At 45.7% G+C, this 25,356-nt stretch overlaps 1 protein-coding gene across 1 annotated transcript in view; it reads right to left on the minus strand.

Moving 5' to 3' along the window:
- FBN3 (fibrillin 3) overlaps window positions 1-25,356 on the minus strand; it is a 77,321-nt gene that overhangs the window by 30,390 nt on the left and 21,575 nt on the right. Inside the window, exons 30-45 of the mRNA XM_037824424.1 lie at window positions 24,144-24,269; window positions 22,954-23,076; window positions 22,661-22,783; window positions 22,020-22,145; window positions 21,778-21,900; window positions 20,988-21,110; window positions 19,690-19,851; window positions 18,622-18,690; window positions 17,504-17,629; window positions 6,649-6,774; window positions 6,141-6,290; window positions 4,610-4,681; window positions 1,537-1,662; window positions 1,094-1,219; window positions 664-789; window positions 187-303 (exon numbers count right to left, since the gene is read on the minus strand). Coding sequence (XP_037680352.1) covers window positions 187-303; window positions 664-789; window positions 1,094-1,219; window positions 1,537-1,662; window positions 4,610-4,681; window positions 6,141-6,290; window positions 6,649-6,774; window positions 17,504-17,629; window positions 18,622-18,690; window positions 19,690-19,851; window positions 20,988-21,110; window positions 21,778-21,900; window positions 22,020-22,145; window positions 22,661-22,783; window positions 22,954-23,076; window positions 24,144-24,269 — 1,944 coding nt within the window. The remainder of the gene's footprint in view (window positions 1-186; window positions 304-663; window positions 790-1,093; window positions 1,220-1,536; window positions 1,663-4,609; window positions 4,682-6,140; window positions 6,291-6,648; window positions 6,775-17,503; window positions 17,630-18,621; window positions 18,691-19,689; window positions 19,852-20,987; window positions 21,111-21,777; window positions 21,901-22,019; window positions 22,146-22,660; window positions 22,784-22,953; window positions 23,077-24,143; window positions 24,270-25,356) is intronic.

The following is a 25,356-nucleotide window of genomic DNA, read 5'->3' on the forward strand; positions in this document are numbered from 1 at the left end:
GGCAACTGAAGGAGTGTAGAGAACTTTGTGGCTGATTCATTTTCCAGGAAAACCCCAACCCCTGAGCTTATTTTTCCAGTGGGAACTCCAGGGCAATATCCTTTATTTCAGAGGAATGCCCTCAGGCCAAGAACCAATTTTTCAGTGGAGAACACTAAGGTCTGCCCGCTGGCCCAGCCAGCTCACCCACACAATTCCTGCTGTGCATCAGCGTGAAGCCGGGGAAGCAGAGGCAGTTGTAGGAGCCGACGCTGTTCCTGCAGGTCCCGTTTCCACAAGGCTGTTGGTCACACTCGTCGACGTCTAACCGAGCAAAGCCCCAGACCCCCACTCAGCTCACCGAGGGCATCAGGTGGCTTGGGGATTGAAGGAAGGGCTGGACCCACCTCCCCAGCACCTGGCCCTGCTCAGATGGATGGAAAGTCATGAGGGTGATGGCTGGAAAGCACCCCTGAGACTATGCATCACCCCCATTTTACAGATGGCGAAACTGAGGCACGAGGAGGCAAATAAGTCATTTCACCAAGGACTCAAACGTGGATCAGTCTGTTTACTAGGATGGACAGCAGCACCACCCTCCCCATACCACAGAAGGTACAGGTCCAGGCCGCTTGCCCTTGACAGCTTAGACTGGCAGGAGGAGGCTGAGGGAGGGGGTCTCACCCATGCACACAGTCTGCTCTGCTGAGGCCCAGAAGCCACGGTGACACAGGCATTTGTAGCTGCCTTCCGTGTCCACGCAGTTGCCATGGTGACAGACATTTGGGATCTCTTGGCACTCATTCCATCCTGGAGGGGGTTGGCAGGCAATATGGGGTCACCAGGCCCTCCCATCCTCCCAGTGCCTCCCTGAGTCCTCCTGATGCTGCAGTGGGGGAAGTGAGACCCTGCCTGGCAGTACCCCTCCTCGCCCCAGGCTGCTGGCATCCTATCATCAGGCGCTCTCGGCATCCCACCACCCCCGCCATAGAACAGACAAGGACACAGGCCTGGACAGAGCAGTGCCCACCCAAGTAACACAGGGTGGCAGGGCCAGGCTTTGTCCTGCATTCCACCCCTTCACTTCCCTGCCCACCCATGGGGCCCCATTCACCCATGCAGGCCCCGCCTGGTGACAGCTTGTATCCTCGGGTGCACTCGCAGCGGAAGCTTCCAGGGATGTTGACGCAGTCAGCATTCTGCTGGCAGGGGCTGCCCCTGCTTGCACACTCATCCACATCTGGAGGGAAAACAATGAATGGAGTGGCAGGAGTCGGGGGTGGGAGGGAAGGAGGCTTTCCTGCCAGAACTAAACTCCCAGCCTAGCTCCTGATTTTGGAGTGGGTGATCCCTCTAGAAGCAGTCAGAACTGGAGTGAGGGTGGTTATAAGGATGGAGAGCCTTAGGAAGGTCTGAGCTCCATTATAAAGATGGCAAAACTGAGGCTCACAGAGTTTAAGTGACTATCCCAGAGAGTGCAGTGGGGGGTTAGGATTCCACCCAGACCCCAGTGGCGACTGGGACAAATCTTGGGGGCAGGGTAGGGGGCCACAGCACCTTCACAGAGCAGCAGGACACTGTTGTAGTCGAAACCCGTGGGGCACTCGCAGTGGAACCTCCCGATCTGGTTGATGCAGATGCCGTGGGCACAGATGGCAGGAATCTCCCCACACTCATCAATGTCTGGGAAGGGCATCAGCATCAGGGGCAGCCTGGCCTCAGGGAAATTCTGGGGACCCTGAGCTAAGGTCCTGGCTGGCACTGCAGTCTGGGAGAGGACCCAGCCCTGATGTGGCACAAATACATCCACTCATAGCAGAAAGAGATTGGGAAGTGGGAGAGAGACAAAAGCAGGGGAAGTGCATTTTTTCTCAATTAAAAACACACATTTCCTGGGACCTAGTAACCCTGCCTTGCAGAGTCCTACTGCAAAGAAGCAGCAACATGCATGAGCAAGCAGAGTTGTCTCAGGAGGTCCTGGGACAATGTATAGCAAGAAACAGGCAAAGTCAACTGAAGAATAGATAAAGGAAATGCACGTGTCCATACAATGGAATATTATTCAGTCCTAAAAAGGAAAGATGCTCTGATCCATGCTACAACATGGATGAACCTCAAAGACATCATGCTAGGTGAAAAGCCAGGCACAAAAGAACAACTACTGTCTGACTTCACTTTGATGAAATATCTAGAATAAGCAAATTCAAACAGACAGAAAATAGATTAGAGGTTAGGGGGCTAGGAGGAGAGTGAACAGGGAGTTATTGCTTAGTGGTTGCAGAGCTTCTGTTTGGGGGTGTCACAGGATAATATCTCTGCTGAGGAATGTGATAATGAGGATGCTAACTCTTTTTCTCTATGCTGCTCTCATATACCACCTGATGTTTTCCATTCTGACAGTGAGGAAGCAGTTATTCCTTCTGATACAGAAGCTTATTTAACAGAACTTTTACCTAAAAACACTCAAGTACAATTTCCAAATGATAAAAAGTGGAAAGGCCTTACTATCATAACTGGAACAGATGGTTCATATCCTTCAAATCCCATATTAGAAAATTATACTGAAGGACAAGCTAAACAGTTAAAAGAGCTGTGAATATTTTTCAAGAAAGCAGAAAGACCCTCTTAACCTTCTTAGATACAGATAACATGCAATCATTTAGTCCTCTGTGAAAACAGGATGGGCTGCAACTGTTACTTTATCACAGAGAAATCATAAATAATGTAGCAAGGTTGAATACAGTCCAAATCAAATGTATGTTTATCAATATGAGGTAATGGCTAAACTAATCAATAGAATAGAATAAGAAAAACTGTATTAACAAGTTAGAGACAAGTAAAAGTAATCTCATTTCTAATTTTTATACAAGTAAAAGCATGTTATATTGCTCTTACAGAAATCGCAGCTTAGTAAAAATATTATCAGTAGAGTTTTATGGGCCTTCAAGGCTAAGTCTCTGGTAATGTGGATGCCTTCTTTGATCTTGAACAGCTCATGGGTTGAGATGCTTCACTTCACGAGACATTCATGTTCATGAAGCATCATTTAATGCAAAAATAGAATATAACTTAAAGTTACTCTAAATCAAGGGCTATAAATTTTCTGTAACTGAGACAAGGGGGAGCTCTCTCTGATCTCATGTCCAGCTGCATCTAGAGGAGTGGGGGCTCCCAGGCTTGGTAATGTATCAATTAATCTTTACATTGTAAACTTGTTCCTTTTACCTTAAGTGCTCCTTTAGTAAAAATGTGTTAAAGGTGAATTCTTGTCTTGACTACTCTTTACTTTTAAACTACTGTCTGTCCTTATACTCTTAATTGAGCGGGAGGTTGCTTGAAAGAAGCCCAAACCCATTGAATCACTATCTGGTTAGACTCTGGCCTTTTCTAATGGAGATCATAGGTTTAAGGCATAAAGAGATGAACCCGTGGCAGGGGGATGAAAAAGTTTTAATAATGGACCGTGATGATGGTAGCACAACACTGCGTAAGTAATTAATGCCATTGAATTGAATGACTATTTAAAAAGGCTAAAATGGCATATATATATATATATATATATATATATATATATATATATACACAGCTGATAAAAAGGGAGTGAGGTACTGATAGATGCTACAACATGGATGAACCTCAAAAGCATGATGCTAAGGTGACAGAAGCAGTCATAAGAGGCCACATACTGTAGACTCCATTTATATGAAATGTCTAAAAGAGGCAAATCCATGGAGATAGTAAGTAGATCAGTGGCAGCTGGAACTGGAGGGAGTGGGGAATGGGGGATGGAGGCTAATGGGTATGAGGTTTCTTTCTGGGGTGATGAGAATGCTTCAAACTTAGATTGAGGAGACGGCTACATCACTCTGTGAATATACTAATATACTAAATACCACTAAATCGTACACTTCAAATGGGTGAAGGGTATGCTATGCGGATTGCAACTCAGTAAGACTGTTTTGTTTTTCTTTTTTTTGTAAGAACCTGGAAACAACCTAAGCGTCCATCACTGAGAGCTCACCACTGGGATGTAGCACCAGGGAAAACTACGCAGTGGGGCAGAAGAATGAGAAACACTGCTTATAAAAGCATGGCTGCTTCTTCAAGACGCTGCTGCCGGGTGAAAAGAGCAAGTTGCAGACCATGTACGTACGGTATCATGTAATTTACATAAAAATCCCCAGAAAATACCACCACATTTTCAATGGAGGACCTATACATGTATTTAAATGCAGGGGTGAAAAAAACGAACTAGAAAGAAAGAACTACTCCAAGCATAAAGCCTTGGGCCCCTCTGGGGATGATTTTGGGAGGTGAATAAAGGCAAAGTGTGTCTTATCTGTCACGAATCCCCCTTTCTTTTTTAATAAGGAGAATACATCCATGGGGTTGAAACAATGAAAAGTGGGTTCAGCGATTAAATGCCACATACTTGAAGTTTGGCACTGAGGTAGTCAATTCTGCAAAACCACATGTAACTTGAAAAGGAAGTGTTTCTGGGATTCCTGGCCAGGCCTGGGGTGGGGGTGGGTTGGAGGTGCTGGGGGAGGGCTGGAAAGGGAACTGAGAGCGGGGAGAGGATGGTGGCAGAGGGTCCTGGCACCATGCACAGGGGCTGGCAGTCACTCACCAAGGGGCTTCCCCGTGTGGACGTCAATGACAAATCCAGGAACCTGGTTCCCACACAGGATCTGATAGTCCACTGGGCAAAGGAGAACAGAGCGGGGCTGGGGGCTGCAGGCCGGACCTCCCCCGAGGACCCCTCCTCCACACCTATGCAATCACTCCATCCCTCCCTCTGGACCACCCAGTCCTGGCCCAGCCTCTTCTACCAGGTCTCCTTGTCCCCTCCCTCTCTCCATCCATTTGACTAGCACTGGGAGGAGGGATAAAAGCTGTGACCCGGGCACTGTCCTTTTCCAACTCACAGACCCGACCTACCCCATCCCTCGCCGGCCTAAGCATCTTCAACCATTCCCCACGGCCCTCAAGTTTAGACCTCAAGACCTCCATCTCCTGCCCCCACCGTTCCTCCAACTATAACTGCTAGACTCCGGCCACTCCAATCTACTCACACGTTCCATCACATCTCTAAACCTTTGCATATGCTGTTCCCTGCTCCCCCTTCCCTTCTCTAGAGAACCCCACTTCAACCTCAAGGCCTCAGCCAGCACCTTCAGTAAAGCCTCCCTTACCCAACCCTCCACCCTGAGATGGATCCCCAGAAAGGACGGGACTCCCTGGACCCACGGAACCATCCGTTGTGTGCAGGGGTTTGGTGGCACCCTCGCCACCTGGCCCTAGCCCTCATGCTCTCCCTCTACTGCACTGTGATGAGACAGACTGATCTCAGCCAGCCCCTTTGCTGGCATGGACTTCTGTCCTGTCCTCTTTTCAACCTGCCCTTCGGATCACCCAAGTTCAGGGGCCATCCCTAAGTCCCAGCATGGAACCTGTCGGCTACATGTGACCCGTCTTGACAATCCCATGACCAGAATCGTTGGTTTGCATCTTCCTCCAGCCTGCATCGCTTGGGAGGTGGCCCAGGGTCTTCTTTATCCTTGTTTCCTAGAACCCAGCACAAGACTCGGGCACCCAGAGATGCTCAATCATCACCCTTCCCTGTTGGACCAGAAGGCTTTACATGCCCCATTTCTGCAGCCTGTTGACCCTGAGGCTGGCTGCTAGACCATCCCCACAGGTCTTGTGCCAGCTGCCAATATGCCCTGCTCCTCCTGCCTCCAGGCCTGTGCTTGTGCTGCTCCCCTGCCCGGAGTGCCCTCCCTTATACTAACTTCCATTCCTGTCAAGGTCGCCAGCCTCCTGTGAGCTTCCCCATGTCTGCCCCTTCCCTAGCCCAACGGTCCCTGCTTCTGCCAGGCACCCACTAGCACACCAATCCCCACACTGCCCTGTGAGTCTTCAAGGGCTCTCCCAACAAATGAACCCTGATGGACCAGTTCCCAAGTTCTCAAAATCTGCAAAATGGAAGGAATGCTTTTCTCACCCTGAAAATTATTGATTTCCATGCACTGGGACATAACTTTGACTCTTGAGCTCTCAACATAACAAACAGGACTAACCTGGGAACCCTAAGTGCTTCTGTCAACACTGGGTTAAGAAGGGCCAGGCTGGTAAGGAGGTGGAGGAGGGGCACTCACAGCTGGTGGGGGTGGGGCAGGGCTCACAGGGTCTGTTCCAGGCCTGACCGATGTTGTAGGAGCAGCAGCACATCTTTCGAGTCATGTTGAAGGCCAGCTCATTCTGACACGTGCCATTATAGTGCCGGAAGCAGACACTTTTTCTCATGTCTGCAGTTGGAGTCAGAGAGAGGATTGGGTCAGGGTCTCCCAAGCCAGAGAAAGAGAGCGTCAGACAGACAGGAACACATTCACAGATCCATTTGGAAATTACTGGCTTGAGTCTCTCCCCCAAGATACCTGGAGGCATTCTTCACATTTCAGTCTTTGTTGGGCAGTGCACAACCTGGGCAGCCATTTATGGCAGCCCTGCATCCCTGAGTCCTGCAGCCTCGCCTTTCTTGTTCTCTGCTGCATCCAAGCACTTTAATTACATCCAAGGCCTCCCTCTCTATCCTCCCCAAATACACCTCTCCACAATCTTCTAAGACTCAGTCACTCCCATTCCCCTGGTCATCATACTTCCTACCCATGCAGTTGTTGCCGCCGTTGACTTGCAGGTACTCCACCGGGCAGACACAGGTGTAGTTCCCCAGGGTGTTATAGCAGGTGCCAGGGCCACAGATGTCCGAGTGTGCAGAGCATTCATCAATGTCTGCAGGGGAGGGAGGGGTATGGGGAGATGGGTGGCATCTGTGAATTGTCTGGATGACAACTCCCTACCCCAGATCTGGTGGAGTCACTTCACCATGGGACTGAGTTTCATTTCAAAATCAACTTAAAATGTACAGACATTTTAGTGACATAGAAAGGTACAATATGGAATTAACTGAAAAAAAAAAACAGGAAAGGATGGTTCATCCAAAGGAACAAGATAAAATATCAGAAAACATCAATGAAGACGACCAGACTTTGGACATACCAGACAAAGGTTTAAGCAAATGACCAGAAACATGCTCAAAGAGCTAAAGGAAAACATGGACAAAGAACTAAAAGAAATAAGGAAAATGATAGATGAACACAAAGAAAGTATCAGTAAAGAGATAGATACACTGATGTTCTTAGCGGCATTATTCACAATTGCCGAAAGATGGAAGCACCCCAAGTGTCCATCAATCAATGGTTGGATCAACAAAATGTGGTATATACAAAGAATGGAATATTATTCAGCATTAAAAAGGAATGGGGTTCTGATTTATGCAACAACATGGATGATGAAGACATCATGTTGAGTGAAATAAGCCAGACAAGAAAGGACAAATATTGTAATATCTCACTGATATGAAAGAGTTAGAATAAGCAAACTCATAGAGTCAGAATCTAGATATAGGTTACCAGGGGATGGGGTTGGAACAGGGAATGAGAAGTTAAGGCTTAAAATGTACAGGTTCCTGTTTGGAACAATGGAAATGTTTTGGTAATGGATGATGGTGATGGTAGCACAACACTGTTAAGGTAATATCTGAACGTGGTTCAAAGGGGAAATGTTAGGTTGTATATATGGTAACAGAATAAAAATTTTTAAAAATCCATGGAACTACAATATAGAGTCAACTTTAAGTTAAACCAAGGACTACAGTTAATAGTACAATTATATTACTAATTATATTACATCAATTGGAATGAACATAAACATGAATGCAAGGTGTTAATAATAGGGTGGTATGTGGGAATTCTGTATTTTATTCAAGATTGTGCTATAAACCCACAACTTCTCTAATAAAGAAAAAAATAAAACATATGTACACCCAAAGACTTGTATTCAGGTGCTCACAGCAACTTTACTCATAATAGCCAGAAACAACTCAAAAGTCCAACAACAGATAAAACAGATGAAAGAAAGAAATATTGAAAGGGAACCAAATCAAGCTGAAGTTCATAATACCTGAAATTTTAAAAAAATCCCTAGAGGGTTTCAATATTAGAATGGAGCTGGCAGAAGAAATAATCAATGAACTTGAAGATAAGAAAATTGAAATGGTTTAGGCTGAGGCGCAGAAAGAAAAAAAAATGAAAAAAGTTATCAGGGCCTAAGAGACCTGTGGGATAGCATCAGTGGCTGGAAACCACCCAAATTTAATGGAAGACATGAATATACAAATCCAAGAATCCCAATGAACCCCAAACAGGATAAATTTGAAGAGATCCATACCCAGACCTGTCAAATGCCAAAGAAAGAGAATCTTGAAAGCTGCGAGAGAGAAACAACATGTTATGTACATGGGAACCTCAGTAAGATTAAGTGCCAATTTCTCATCAGAAACCATGGAAGCAAGAGGGAAGTGGAACGGAATTTTTAAAGTGCTAAAAGAAAATAATTGCCAACCAAGAATTTCATATCCAGTAAAACTGTCTTTCAGAAAAATGGAGAGTTAAGACATTTCTAGATAAACAAGAACTAAGGGAGTTCATCATAATTAGAACTGTTCTCCAAGCTATACTAAAGGGAGCTCTTCAGAGTGAAAGGAAGGGACACTAGACAGTAGGTTGAAACAGCATAAAAAAATAAATATCTCTAGTAAAGGTAACCAGGTGGGTAGTTATAAATGCCAGTATTAATGTATTATATATCTGGTATGTAACTCCACTTTTTACTTCTTACAGGATCTAAAATGCAAATGCACAAAAAGTAGCAATAAATCTATGGTTTTGAACACAGTGTATAAAGATGTAATTTGTGACCAGAACCAAAAGCTGGAGGGAGGGAAAGACATAGGAACACAGTTTGTATATAGTAAAGTTGGTATCAAATCAAATGAGATTGTTACAGATTTAGGATGTTAAATTTAATCCCCATGTTAGCCACAAAGAAAATATTGGAAAAATATGCACAGAAGGATATAAGAAACAGATTCTAAAGGATTCATTACAAAAGATCAACTAAAGGAAAAAATAGACATTAATGAAATAATTGAGGGAAAAAAATGGTATAAAACTTACAAAAAATAAAGAATAAAATGGTAGAAGGTGGTGCTACATTATCAGTTGTTACTTTAAATGTAAATGGATCAAACTGTCCAATCAAAAGGCAGGGATTGGCAGAATGGTTAAAAAAATACATGCTCCAATTATATATGTTTACAAGAGGCTCACCTAAACTCAAAGACATAAGTACATTGAAAGAGAAAGAATGGAAAAAATATTCCATCCAAATAGTAACCAGAAGAGAGCTGGGGTAGCTATGTTACCAGATAAAACAGACTTTAAGTCAAAAACTGTTACACAAGACAAAAAAGGACTCTATATGCTGATAAAGGGGTCAATTTAATAAGAAGATAAAACAATTATGAATATATATGCACCTAACAGTAGAGCCCCAAAATATATGAAGCAAATATTGACAGATTTGAAAGGAAAACAGTAGATTCTAGATTAACACAAGGAGACTTCAATATACCATTTCAATAACGGATAGAACATTAGACAGATGATCAACAAGGAAACAGAAGACTTGAATGATACTATAAATCAACTAAACCTAATAGACATATATAAAACAATTCACCCAACAGCAGCAGAATACACATCCTTTTCTAGTCACATGGATCATTTTCCAGGAAAGGCTACATGTTAGGCCACAAAATGAGTCTAAATAAATTTAAAAAGATGAAAACCATACAATGTATCTTCCCCAACCACAATGGAATGGAGATAGAATCAATAGAATAACAGAGGGAGAACTAGAAAATTCACAAATATGTGGAAATTAAACAATGTACACTTAACCAAGGGGTCAAAAAAGAAATCACAAGGGAAATTAGGAAATAGCTGGAGGTAAATGAAAATGAAGCCACAATGTACCAAAACTTATGGGATGTAGCAAAGGTGGTGCTGAAAGGAAAATTTATAGCTCTAAATACTTACATTAAAAAAGAAAGATCTCAAATCAGTGACCTAACCTCATACCTGGAAGAGGAAAAGAAGAGCAAATTAAACCCAATGCTAGCAGATGGAAGGAAATAATAAAGATTAGAGCAGAGATATATGAAATAAGATTTTTTAAAACAGAATCAACAAAACCAAAAGGTGATTCCTGGAAAAGATCAATAAAATTAACAAACCTTTAGCTAGACTACAAAGGAAAAAAGAGAGGACACAAATAACTAAAGTTGGAAATGAAAGGGAAAACATTACTACTGACCTCACAGAAATAGAAGGGACAATAAGAGGATATTACAAACAATTGTATAACAACACAAATTAGATAATCTAGATGAACAATTCCTAGAAGCACTCAAACTACCTATAGTGGCTGAAGAAGAAAGAGAAGATTCAGACAGACCAATAACAAGTAAAGAGACTGAATCAGCAATCAAAAACCTTCCAACAAAGAAAAGTTCAGGATCAGATGGCTTTACTGATAAATTTTACCAAACATTCAAAGAAAAATTGACACCAATCCTGCTCAAACTCTTCCAAAATACTTAAGAGGAGGGAACACTTCTAACTCACCCTAATACCAAAGCCAGGTAAAGATTTTACACAAGAAAAAGAAAATACTATATGATTATTCCTTATGAATATAGATGCAAAAATCCTCAACAAAATACTAGCAAATTGAATCTAATAGACCATTAAAAGATCATACAATATGATAAAGTGGGATTTACATCAGGAACACAAGGTTGGTTCAACACAAGAAAATCAATTAAAATTAAGATAGCACATTAATAGAACAAAGGGAAAAAAACACATAATCATTTCAATTGATGCAGAAGAGGCATTTGACAAAATTCAGCTCCCCTTCTTGATAAAAACACTCAGAAAACTATGAATAGAAGGAAACTCCCTCAACATGATAAGGAATACATATGAAAAACCCACCACCAACATCATAGTCAACGGTGAAAGACTGAAAACTTTCCCTCTAAGATCAGGAACAAGACAAGGATGCCCACTGTCACCACTGTTATTCAACATTGTGCTGGAAGTTCTAGCTAGAGCAATTAGGCAAGAAAGAAATAAAAGGCTTCCAAGTAGGAAAGGAAGAAGTAAAGCTCTCCTTATTTGCAGATGACATGATCCTATATATAGAAAAGCCCAGAAAATCCAAAACAAAGCCACCAGAGCTAACCAATGAATTCATCAAAGTGGCGGGGTACAAGATAAACACACAAAACTCAATGGTATTTCTATACACTTGTAATGGACAATCTGAAAAGGAAATCAAGAAAAATATTCTATTTACAATGGCATCCAAAAGAATAAAATAACTAGGGAAAAATTTAACCAAGGATATATGGGACTTGTAGACAGAAACTACAAAATACTGTTGGAAGAAATTAAAGAAGACTTAAATAAATGGAAGGACATTCTGTGTCCACGGATTCAAAGACTCAATATTGTTAAGACATCAATCCTACTCAAAGCGATTTACAGATTCAATGCAATCGCAGTAAAAATTCCAACAGCCTTCTTAACAGAAATGGAAAAGCTAATCATCAAATTCATATGGAAATGTAAAGGGCCCCAAATAGCCAAAAACCATCTTGAAAAAGAAGAATTAAGTAGGAGGCCTTACACACCATGGTTTTAAAACTTATTACAAAACTACAGTAGTCAAAACAGCATGGTATGGTACAAGAGACAGACACAGACTAATGGAATAAAACTGAGAGTTAAGAAGTAAACTCTCACATCTATGGCCAACTGATTTTTGGCAAGGGTGCCAAGTCCACTCAAAGGGGAAAGAATACTTTTCAACAAATGGTACTGGGAAAACTGGATATCCACATGCAAAAGAATGAAAAGTGGACACCTACCTCATATCATACACAAAAGTTAACTCAAAATGGATCAAAAACCTAAACATAAGAACTAAAAGCATAAAACTCTTAGCAGAAAAAGGAATATCTTTAGGACCTTGTGTTAGGCAATTGTTTCTTAGACTTTATACCAAAAGAATGAGCAACAAAAGAAAAAACAGACAACAAAATTAAAAACCTTTGTGTATTAAAAGGACATTATCAAGGTGCCTAAGAGTCTCTCCCTGATTACCTCTTTGTTGCTCAGATGCGGCCCTCTCTCTCTCTAACTGAGCCATCTTGACAGGTGAACTCACTGCCCTCCCCCCTACGTGGGACCCGACTCCCAGGGGTGTAAATCTCCCTGGCAATGCAGAATATGACTCCCGGGGATGAATGTGGACCCGGCATCGTGGGACTGAGAGTATCTTCTTGACCAAAAGGGGGATGCAAAATGAGACAAAATAGTTTCAGTGGCTGAGAGATTTCAAATTGAGTCGAGAGGTCACTCTGGTGGACATTCTTATGCACTATACAGATAACACCTCTTAGGCTTTAATGTATTGGAATAGCTAGAAGTAAATACCTGAAACTACCAAACTCCAACCCAGCAGTCTGGACTCCTGAAGACAATTATATAATAATGTAGATTACAAGGGGTGACAGTGTGATTAAGACCTTGTGGATCACACCCCCTTTATCTAGTGTATGGATGAATGGAGGAATGGGGATAAAAACTAAAGGACAAATGGGGTGGGATGGGGGGATGATTTGGGTGTTCTTTTTTCACTTTTATGTTTTATTCTTGTTCTGGTTCTTTCTGATATAAGGAAAATGTTCAGAGATAGATTGTGGTGATGAACACATAACTATGTTATCATATTGTGGACAGTGGATTATATACCATGGATGATTGTATGGTATATGAATATATTTCAATAAAACCGAATTTAATAAAAAAAAAAAAAAGGACATTATCAAGAAAGTAAAAACAACCTATTCAATGGGAGAACGTATTTGGGAACCATTTATCTGATAAGGGTTTAATGTCCAGAATTCATAAAGAACTATACAACTGAACAACAAAAAGACAAACAATTCAATTTTAAAATGGGCAAAGGACTTCAATAGACCTTTCTCCAAAGAAGCTATGCAAATGAAGAGTAACAAATGAAAAATGCAAATGAAGAATGAACACATGGAAAGATGTTCAATCATTAGCCATTATGGAACTGCAAATGAAAACCATAATGAGATACTATTTCACACCCACTAGTATGGCTAGTATTTCTACTATTTTAAAAATGGTAAATAACAAGTATTGGTGAGTACGTGGAGAAATTCATTGATTCGTTGCTGGTGGGAATGTAAAATGGTGCAGTCACTGTGGAAAACAGTTTGGTGGTTTTCCATAAAGTTAAGTATAGAATTACCATATGACCTGACAATCCCACTTCTAGATTTATACCCCAATATTGAAAACAGGGGCTCAAACACATATATATGCACACAAATGTTCATAGCAGCATTATTTACAATTCCCTAAAGATGGAAGCAACCCAAGTGTTCATCAACAGAAGAATGGATAACAAAATGTGGTAGATACATATAATGGAATATTATTCAGTTGTTGAAAGTAATGACTGAATAATGATACATGTGGCAAAATGGATGAACCTTGAAGACATCATGTGGAGTGAAATAAACCAGACACAAAAGGACAAATATTTCATTATCTCACTTATATGAAATAATTAACGGGCAAATTCAAAGTCATAAATTAGAATGTAGATTACCAGGGGCAGGAGTGGGGAGAGGGAATGGGGGGTTAATGTTTAATTGGTACATAGTTTCTGTTGGGGTGACAGAAAAGTTCTGAAAAAGAATGGTGGTGATAGTAGCACAATACTGTGATCATAATACCACTGAATTGTATAATAGGAAGTGGTTAAAATGGGAAATTTTAGGTTGTATATATGTAACCAGAATATTTTTTAAAACTCGTAAACTTTACAACACAAAGAATGAACCCTAATGTAAACTATGAACTGTAGCTAATATTATTATAATAATAATGTTTCATCAATTGTAACAAAGGTACCATGCTAGTGCAAAATGCTAATAGAGAAACCATGTGTGTGAGGGAATATCAGAACCCTGTACTTTCTGCCTGATTTCTGTAAACTTACAACTGCTCCAATTAAAAAAAAAAATGTTTTTAAGTCACTAAAGAAGCAAACAACAACCCAACACAATCAGCAACAACTAGCCCTGGGAAGACGTTAGAATCTGATTTTCACAGTTGCCACATTAAAAATATTTTAAATGTCCAATTTTCAATTAAAAAAATTATGAGGCATGCAAAGGAACAAGAAAGTATGACCCATTCACCAAAAAAAAAGAAATTAATAGGATCTGTCCATGAGGAAGCCCAGGCATTGTACTTTAGACAGAGCCTTTAAATCAACTGTCTAAACTATTGCCAAAGAGCTAAAGGAAATCATGGATGAATAATGAAGGAAACCAGGCAAATGATGTCTCATCAAATAGAGTACATCAATAAGAGACAGAAGTCTCTAAAAGGATCCAAATAAAATTCTGCGGCTGAGAAGTACAATAACTGAAATGAAAAATTCACCAGAATGGTTCAACAGCAGATTTGATCAGCCAGAAGAAAGAAACAGCAAAAGTCCAGCCAGAGGAGCAGAAAGAGAAAAAAATGAAGAAAAATGAACAAAGTCTAAGACACCTGTGCTTAACATCATTAGTCATTAGGGAAATGCATATCAAAACCACAGTGAGATACCACTCGACACTCACTAGGGTAGCTATGATTTTAAAAAAACTGTAAATAAAAGGTATGGTAAGGATGCAGAGAAATTGGAGCATTTTCTGGTGGGAATGTAAAATGGTGCCAGCACTATGGAAAAGTTTGGGAGTTCCTCAAAAAGTCAATCACAGATTACCATATACACCAGCAATGCCTGGACTAAGGAAAACTGTTTGATCAGGACTGGCTACTGCGTTTGTGGGATCCTGTGTAAAATGAAAATTGGGGCACCGTGTTCAAAATATATTAATTTCAAGAACTCAAAAGCAGAGCATTAAACCAATTGTGGGGCTGAGCTGGATGCAGAGCTCTGTGTGATTGCACAAGCTACACACTCCTGAGTTTAACTGCTGGAAAGGGCTGAAGTGTATGAACTGGCCCTGGGCAGGCTCCACATACAAGATCGACTTTCACAGTGAAGTCTCCCCACCCTGTGATGGTCAAGAAATGCAGCACATCAGCCTGTCGGTTGACAGGACTGTTCTCTTTTCCCCGACAGTCTTTTCCAAGCATTTGGGGCTCTGATTCTGCTTTGGATAGCACTCATTAACCTCTGAGGTTTCCCACCTCCACACACAAAGAAAATTGGTGTTTAGATTCTCGATTTCTCCCTTCCTTCACTGTTTCCTTGAGTTTCTAGGCAGTGCTGCTCAGAGTAAAAGATAGTTTGTCCTTGTGAACTGAGTCTGGTGTCTGGCTGCAAGTGTCTGCTCAGTGAATACGGGTTGAAAGGAAGGAAAAGAATGGATGGTGTTAATGCACAGAAATGCAGGGGCATTCTGTTTTGATTCATGAGAAAGGTCTGGTAATGGATGGTGGTGAGGGTAGCGCAACATTATGAATGTGATCAATCCCCCTGAATTTTATGCTTGGAAGTGGTTGAGATGGGAAAGTTTATATTGTATATGTTTCCAAAATTTGAGAGAATGAGGGAGAGAATGAGAGAGGCTGAGTCTAAAGAGACAATGACAAATGCAATACATTTGTCTTTCATCATTAGGTCCTGGACTGGATCTAATGATGAAAGAGAAAATATCCAAAAGAACATTCCTGGGACATATGAAAATTTGAAACACAGACTATAAGCTTTATATCAAAGTTAGATTTCTTGAACTTGATAAGGTGGTTACATAAGTGAATATCCTTCTTCTTAGTAAGTATACATAGAAATACTAAGTGTTCAAGGAGCAGGATGTGTACAATCTACTCTCAAATGTTTAGAAAATAGATAAGACAGAAGACAAACAGATAGGTGGGTAGGTGGATGGATGGGTAGAAACAAAGATAAATGAAAGAAAGGATGGAAAGGAGGGAAAAAGAAAGAGAAATAAAGAAAAAGAGAAAGAAGGAAAGAGAAAGAAGAAAAGGAGGGAGGGAGGAAGGAAAGGAAGGAATGGCAAATGTGGGAATTTGTTAAAAGTTGGTGGGTCTGGGTAACTAACTGGATGGGGGTTATGTTGGAGTTCTCTGTGTGGGCTTTGTACCATTCCTTCAACTGCTCTGTAAGTATAGAAATTATTTCAAATTAAAAAAATTTTTAATAAAATAATAGATGAGATGATGAACTGACTAGATGGATTTGATACATTGCATCGAAAGGACTCGGACTGAAGAGCCAGCATAGCTGAGCTCAGAGGCAGGTCCCATCACTTGCTAGCTGGGTGCCCCAGGCCAAGTCACTTAATCTTCCTGTGCCAGTTCGATGTATTATGTCTCCCAAAACGCTATTATCTTTGACGCAATCTTGTGTGGGCAGACATATTTGTGTTGATTAGATTTTGGAATCCTTTGGGTATTTCCGTGGTGATGTGATTCAAGCAACTGTGGACAAGACCTTTGGTTGGATAAATTCCATGGAGGTGTTGCCCCACCCATTCAGGGTGGGTCTGAATTAAATTACTGGAGCACTATATAAGCTCAGACGGAGCAAGCTTGCTACAGCCAAGAGGGACACTTTGAAGAATGCACAGAAGCTGAGAGAGGAACTGCAGTTTACAGAGACATTTTGAAGACAGTCATTGAAAGCAGACTATTGCTCCAGAGAAGCTAAGGAAGGACAAACACCCCAAGAGCAACTAAGAGTGACATTTTTGAGGAACTGCAGCCTAGAGATGAACATCCTGGGAGAAAGCCAGAACTTTGGAGCAGACACCAGCCACGTGCCTTCCCAGCTAACAGAGATTTTCCAGACACCACTGGCCATCCTCCAGTGAAGGTACCCTTTGTTGATGGACACTTTATGGCCTTAAGACTTTACCTAACTGTGTAACCAAATAAACACCCTTTTATAAAAGCCAATCCATTTCTGGTATTTTGCATTCTGGCAGCATTAGCAAACCAGAACACTTCCCAAGCCTTAGTTTCTGCATCTGGAAAATGGGGACCCTAATAGGCACACGTCCCTCCAGAGGGCACTCCGCAGACACTAGTTAGCTGTTGGCCATCACCATGAGGCTCAAATGAGAACAACAGGGATGCAGGAGAAGAGGTGCCTGAAGGAAAGGTGGAGCAGTTCCTTCCCTGACTTTTCCTTCCCATTCGGAGGTCTGGGCCTTGGTCAGCTTTTGCCCAAGGGAGGAAGGGCATGGCTGCCCTTGTAAAGCCAGATCACTTCTGAGCTGCTTGGAGGAGTAGGAGGGCCAGAGGTCAGACAAGGGGGAGGAGAAGGCAACAGAGCCAAGGGCAGACAAATACATTCCAATAAGACCTTCCCTTCCTTGTCCCTGCCAATGGGCTCCAGACAGCAAGGCAGGTGAGCAAAGCAAGGCAGACAAGGCACCTGGTCCAGCCCAGAGAGGGTCCATACTCACCCTCACAGGTGCGGGTGTCCTCGTTGAGGTGGTAGCCAGGTGGACACTCGCACTGGAAGCTGCCAAAGGTGTTGACACAGTCGCCCCCCTGGCACAGGCCCGGCAGCTCCTGGCACTCGTCAATGTCTATCAGGAAATGAGGGAGCCTTGCTTCTAGGCTAAACCCAAGCAGAGGGCTGTCCTGGGCTCTCCAGGGCCCTAGAGTAGCCAGCCCTGCTCCTTCAAGGATCCCCGAGGGCTATCCCATGGTTAGTGAGCATTTGTAGGGCTCAGGCCCAAACCTAGCTTGGAGGCTGGACTCTCTTGGGTCAATGTTACCCTGAATCTATGCCCTTCCCCCTCATCTGACAGTCTGTCCTCCTATCCATCCATCCATCCATCCATCCATCCATCCATCCATCATATAGTTCCCTCTGAATGGAATGTCTTCTCCAATCTCATCACTGCCTATGGATAAAAGGATGGATGGATGGATGAGAAGATGGACAGATGAATGAGTGGATGTATGGATTTGAAAAGTGGTGGGTAGATGAATAGGCACAAAGGTGAATGGATAAGAAGATGGATGATGGACAGATGAGTGAATGAGTGGATTGCAGGGTGGATGGATAGGTAGACGGACAATTGGGAGGATGGATGGAAGGATGGAAAGGTGAATGGATGGATGGATATGAAAGTAGTGGATGGGCAAATAAGCAAGTGTGTGAATGGATGAGAAGATGGATGAGTGGATGGATGTTTGGGTGGATAAAGGGATAGATAGATGAATGGATGCGAAGATAGATGAATGGATTCATGGATGCATGGACAAACGAATGCATAGATGAGTGGATGGGTGGATGGATGCATAGATGGATAGATGGATGGATGAATGCATAGATGGATGGATGGATGGATGGATGGACAGATGGATAAATAGATGCATGAATGGAAGGATGGATCAATACACCAGCAGGCAGAAGAAGAAATGACTGAAAAGAGTCTGATTCTGCTGCCTGGCCCCCAGACAGGAGGAGCTGGGTCTTCCCATCCCACTCAAAACTGCCCAGTTCTGCAGCTGGTGAAGCAGGAATGAAAGGTCAACCATTGGGTGGGTAGAAGGCCTGCCAGGGACTCACCTTCCAGAATGACAGTGACGGGGTTGGGCCGGAAGCCCTCACCACCCGGGCACAGGGTTCTGTACTCAGCTGCAAGGAAAACAGGCTCCTGGGAGGGGCTGGAGTGCAGACGTCAGGGAAAGCAGGGAAAGGGAGCCCCCCCACTGCCAAGAGGGGCCCAAGAGTGGGTCCCAGATCTTCTGCCACACCTGCATCCTCTTCCTCTCCCCGTCTCCCTGGCCTCTAAGGGCTAAGAAACTTTGGCCAGTCCTGGAGATGCCAGGGGATCCAGTATCTGTGTGTGTGTATGTGTGCAAGCACTCATGCAACAAGTGAGCATATGTATTGTGTGGTAGTGTCTGGGAACAGGAAAAAAAGACGATGATTCCCTCAGATCCCAGACCAGGCCTTGGTGTGTCTGCAGGCTTCCCCCTTGAAAAGAAGACCATGGACGGTCACACATACACAGCGGAACGGGTGGACACGTGCCTCCCTGTTTCACACCTGAGGCCTTTGCACATGCTGTTCCCACTGCACCACACACCCTTCCCCTTACTCTGCCTGGAAAGCTCCTACTCATCCTGCAAAATGTTATTTAGGCCTCTTCCCCTGGGAAGGCTTCCTTAACCCCTTCCTCACCCTGGCTTTCTCCCACACCATCACCGGGCCTCAAACTGACACTTTGGATAACTGCTCTCCCAGTCCTGGGACCGCTGGTTTATGGTAAGATGCAGTGTGCAGTGGCTGTGGCTCCTCCTTCTCTGGGTCCAGCCCCAGGCATGCAGCATGAGGAGCCTTGAAATGTTTGCTGACTGAGTGAGCAAGTGAACACAAAACACAGATGAATCTGGAGCAAGGAATGGCAGAATGGGACCCTGGAGAGACACCCAGCCAGTGAGCTGCTAAGAACATGCTGTGTGACCCGGACGGGTCCCTCGCCCTCTCTGGGTCTGTTTTCCTGCCACCCAAGGCCCTCCCTTAGCAGCGATGACATCCTAAGCCCCAGGGAGGCCTGGGCTGGCGTGAGAACTCCCTGGCTCAGGCCACAGGGCATATGAGCTCCACGCCCCTCTCCCCATGGGGACTCACAGGTGTTGGCCGTCGGGCACGGCTCACAGGGGTTGCCCCAGGCCCGGCCCAGGGAGCAACAGCAGGAGGCTCGGGGGACGCCGACCCCAATCTCGGCACCACAGGAAATGCCACCATCCCCTCGGTCATGCGTGTCCAGGAAACAGTTCCCGACTCGGGTGTCTGAAGAGGTAGAGAGGCGTGGTGGGCAAGGCAGGGGAGAAGCTGTGTGTGTCTGTGTGTGTCTGTGCGTGTGCACATGTGTGACCCTATGTGTGACTCCATGTGTGGCTGTACATGATTCTGTGTCTACGTGTGCAAGTCTCTGTGGGCATGTGTGTTTGTGTGACTGTGCGTGACTCTGTGTATGTGACTGTGTGTACATGAATATTTGTGTGTGGTTCTGTGTGTGACCCAGTGTGTGTGACTGTGTGTCTGTGTATGACTCTGTGTGGGTGTGAGACTGTGTGCAGCTGTTTGTATGTGCATGTTTGTGGTTACTTTGTGTGAGACTCTATGTGTGTGACCCTGTGTGTGCTGTGTGAGACTCCACGTGTGCATGATTCTGTATGACTCTGTATGACTCTTGACTGTGTGAACGTGTGCATGACTGTGTGAGAGACTGTTTCTGCGCAGACACGTGACTACATGTGTGACTGTGCATGCACACATATGCACATGTGCGGCTGTGTGAGACTGTGTGAGACTGTGACTGTACATAGTGTGCAGGTGTGGCTGTGTGCCTCTGTATGTGACTGTGTGTGTCTGTGTTTTTGACTTCACATGTGTGCTTCTGAGTATGCATGCAACTCTGTACACGTGTCTCTGAGTGTGGAACTGTGGGTTTCCATGTGTGTGTGCATGTGTGTGACTGTGTGTGTGTGAGACTGTGTGACTCTTGTCTGAGTGTGTGTGACTGTACATGACTGTGTGTGCAGGTGTGACTGTGTGTGCCTCTGTAGGTGACTGTGCACATCTGTGTGTGTGTGTGCTTTGGACTTCACATGTGTTTCTGAGTATGCATGTGACAGTGCACACACGTGGGTCTCTGTGTGAGTGTGTAACTGTGGGTTTCCGTGTGCTTGTGGTAGACAGGTGTAACCACCCAGAGGCCAGGCAGGGATGATGTGCATGTGACAGGAGCGGAAGGGTGTCTGCCCCAGCAGACAGGGACCACTGCTCTGGCTGGGGGCCAGCCAAAGGCCCAATATCAGGAGCTGGAGCATTTGAACAGGCAGACAGGCCAGCTGACACAACCATGGCATGGCCCAGCTCTCCCTGAACCCGGAATCCCAGCCCAGAGTGAAGCATTCACTCACCCACGCAGCCCACCCTGCTGGGGTTCTGCTCAAAATCCTGGGGGCAGTTGCAGAGGTAGCTGCCAGGGGTGTTGACACACAGGCCGTTGATGCAGTTCACGGGGTCTGCACACTCGTTGACATCTGTGGGAAGAGGATACCGTCAGCAGGGAGACCTCCTCGGCCCGCTTGCCTCCCAGCTTCATGGGCTTTGGGGCACTTGTCTTCATCCCAGAAGGACGGGAGCCTCCAGGTCTTCCCTGCTCCAGAATCTTCCCTGCCCTTGTCTCACTCCATCCCCTAGCTGGCTCTACCTGGCAAGGAGGTTTGCACCCTGAAAGCTCTCCCTGCCCCGGGGTCCACCTTAACACGGGCCACGCCAACATTTAGAAAATGCATTTAAACCAGAAGTCAGTAATATCTGGCCCCCCGCCTGTTTCTACAAATAAAGCTTTATTGACACACGGCCATGCCCATTGTTTCCAAGTGGTCTACAGCTGTTTGGTGCTATAACAGGTCACTGTGACAGACACCACATGGTCCACAGAGCTGCAAATATTTACTATTTGGCCCTTTACTTAAAAAAATTTGCTGGCTCCTGTTTGAATCAAACAGGTGGGAGAGCCTTTTGGTGGTCATGGTTTATTCAGGGGGTGAGAAGAGGAAAACAAAGCAGGACAGAGAAGGAGGGATGGGGGGGGTGCTATTCCAGATTTGGGGGTGAGGGCAGGGTATTAAGAGGTTCTGAGCGCAGCGAGGGGCAAGCTGTGCCCACCCCCACTCCTTCTCCCCAATCCTCGCCGACCCCCACCTGTACAGTTGTCCCCACTGTGATGCAGCTCATAGCCGTCGTCACAGATGCAGCGGAACATGCCAGGTAGGTTTTCGCAGCTCCCGAACACACAGAGGGTCCCAAGAGCACACTCGTCCACATCTGTGGGGAACCTCAGTCAGTATGCCCCATGCAGCCTGGACTGTCCACCCCGGCTGCCCTGGGCGAGGCTGGCCCCTGGGACCTGGCCCCCAGCCCCCTACCCCAGCCGCAGGCCTCACCCTGGCAGGCCCGGTGGTCCTCAGTGGGGCTGAAGCCCATTTCACACTCGCAGCGGAACCCGCCGGGGGCATTGAGGCACTGCCCGTTCTTGCAGAGCCCCACGTCCTCCGCACACTCGTCCCGGTCTGAGGGGCCCCACGGGGCAGAGGGCTGTGGGCTGGCTGGGCACCAGGTCACTGTGCCCTGGCCCTCGAGCCCCCCACCCTCACCCAGGGAAGTAGTGCTGGGAACTCACACCCCACCTGTCAGCTAGACAGGTGAGCAAGTCAGCACCTGGCACCAGGGAGGCACCCCTGGACACGTGGACCCCACTCAGGGGTCCGGGAAGTGGACAGGTACCCTGCCTGCCCAGAGTCGAGCCAGGATTGGGGGACAGAGAGAGGCCTGGTCCCTCCGGGCCCCAGGGAGTAGATGCAGGTTCCTGCTTGCTCAGACTCCAGGCAGCGGGACCAGGAGGTAAGCCCAGCCAGAAAGCTCCAGGCATTTCGAGTCCTGGGGAATGACAGCTCCAGTGGCTCTGGGCTGGGGCTGTGGCAGGCAGAGGGCAGCCCTACGGGCTGAACACACCTCCCCAGCAACCACAGACTGTGGGTGTCCCCCTTGGACCTCTCTGCCCATGGCCCTGCCACCCGGATCTCACCATTACAAGAGAAGCCATCCCCGGTGAAGCCACGGAGGCAGGCACAGCGATAAGAGCCGGGGAAGTTGAGACAGTGGGCTTGCAGGCTGCACCGGTGCTCATGGAAGGCACACTCGTCCAGGTCTGCAGGGGACGGAGCCCGGGACCCACAGCACGGGGGCATGGGGGAGGGGGGCTGCAGCGAGGCAGACCCACCCCACCACAGCCATGGACGCCCCCGGCAGACACCCTTCTGAACCCACCTCCCCACCCTGCCACCCGTCCCCGCCCGGGCCCCTGCCCCCAGCACTCACCGCGGCATTCGAAGCCGTCTCCCACCCAGCCCGGCTGGCACCTGCAGCTGAAACTCCCGGGAACGTTAAGGCAGAAGGCGTGATGATCACAGCTGTGTGCCCCAAACTCGCACTCGTCCACATCTGAGAGCAGAGGGAGGGTGTGGTACAGGGATCAGCAGGGCAGTGGGAGAACACAGGGTCTCTTCCCCCAGGAATCCCAGGCCCGAAAGAAATACGGCTTCAGGTGTGGGGTGTGGAGGCGTGGAGCAGAGGCCTGGGAGGGGGTCGATAGCAGAAGCCGCCCCCCGCCATCCCATTTGAGAACATCTGCCTTTACCCAGAGCCCAGGAGGAAACCTGGACGGGCAAGACCCCCAAAAGCCCTCAGAAATGGTCCAAAACAGCAGCATGAGAGACTTAGGGTAGACACCAAGAGCAACTCTGTCCTTCAGGGGATATACACACAGGTCTTAAGAGTTCAAAGAGCACAATGTATACAACCTACTCTCAAATATTTAGAAATATCAAATGGATGGATGGGTGGATGGACAGAGAGATGGTAGGAAAGACAAAGACAGAATGAGACAAACAAAAGAGGCAAAACGTTGAAAGCCAGGAAATCTGGGTAGGAGGTATATTGGAGTTCTCTGTATTGGTTTGTATTATTTTTGCTACTGCCCTGTATACAGTTTGACATTATGTCAAAATATAAAATAAACAAACAAAAAAGAGTAACTATGTCCTAATGAGCCAGCCACATCTAAACAAGGGTTTCCCTCTAACCCCAGCATTTCCAATCCAGCATTGATTTTGTATCACCTTTCCAATTTCTAACATGTTCGGATGCCATCAAAGTGAGCTACTAATTAATAACTATAAATGGTCTTCCTGTTTTTACTTAAATGAACATATTTTAAAGGAAAACCTTGTATCAACACCAACAAGATTGAAGCCTTCAAAGCTCTGGTGCTCTTCTCGGTAACATTTGCTCTTAGTACACCACATTAAGATTAACTACAGAACCATCGGAATTTTTAAATCAGTTCACCCTGCCGAGCCATTTGTGAGGGGAGCCCCACAAGGGCCCCACTCAACAAAATCTGTTAAGAATGCTGTCTGGCTGGGGTTGGGGGGCGGTGAGCATCCCCGTGACCCCCACACTGGCCCTCTCCCCTCATCTGCACCACTGCCCACTGACCGCCAGCTCACCAGAGCAGCCCGTGGCCCCCTTTCTGACGACGTAGCCCCGCCGGCAATGGCAGACAAAAGAGCCCTTGGTGTTCTCGCAGTCCCCGTGGAGGCAGATGTGGGGATTCAGGTCACACTCATTCACGTCTGCAGTGGGGAGAGGACATGAAGGGAGAGGAAGCGGGTGGAGGAGGGGCACGGGGATCCCCTCTGCTGAGGTTTCTGCTTGCACGCCTCGAGGTGTGGGGGGCTCCCTGCAGTTCCACAACCAAGAAGCTAGGAGTGTCATGTCAGCATCTCACAGTGCATATTCTGTGGAACACACTCAGCATGGGTCCCCCCAAAGGGTTTTATTGTCAAATCAATTTAGGAAGCACTGGGTTAAACAAAACTAACCAGTGGTTGTTTAACTGCAGGACTTATCAGAACCTTTAATGCACACACTGAATCTGCAAGATGGACACGGAGCCAACAGCACTTCTTAAATGTATTAGGTTATACTTTTCCTAAGTGCTTCCAGTTAGCACTCAGCATGTCCACCAAAGTGACGCAGGACTTTTTTTAACTTTGTATTGCAGTAGCTTATATACAACTCAAAATTCCCCACTTCTAGTGTACAATTTGGTGTCGTCAATTACATTCACAATATTGGGCGACCGTCACCACCATCCGTTACCCCAACTTTTTCATCACCTCAAGCAGATACTCTGCACCCTAGTTAAGCCCTAACTCCCTCTTCCCCTCTCCCCTGGAACTTTCTAAGACAACTCCAGTCTGGACAATTCTTCTTTGGAGGGAGTTAAAATTTGACATCCTAGAACCTCCCCTACTCTGGCCTTAGCCCTGCCCTGACAGTGCAGTCGACACACAGCTGCTGCCCAGGCCCCTAACACCTATGGCCACAGAAGGGCACTGACCACCCCCTCCCCAACCAGCCTGGGGTTTTCGAGCAGGGCTCAGAGAACAAGGTTCAGGGTTCCATGTCTCTTTCCCACCTTGATCATCTGCATAAAACCACTGTCTACACTGATCTGCAAGTACAGCTTTCAGAACAGGGTACCACCTTCTAGAATGTTCTGAGTATGGAGTGAGTGTTCATAGTTTCAAACAGCAAGGTTTGGGGGCTCTTCTGTGAAAGAGATCCCGCAGGCTTTGGGGCACAGGCTCAGCGCGCCAGAGGGCCCACCCAGGCCGACCACCAGCTGGAAACCTGAAGACATTTGATGAAGTGCAG

This window comes from Choloepus didactylus, assembly GCF_015220235.1.
Source record: "Choloepus didactylus isolate mChoDid1 chromosome 25 unlocalized genomic scaffold, mChoDid1.pri SUPER_25_unloc2, whole genome shotgun sequence".
Taxonomy (NCBI): domain Eukaryota; kingdom Metazoa; phylum Chordata; class Mammalia; order Pilosa; family Megalonychidae; genus Choloepus; species Choloepus didactylus.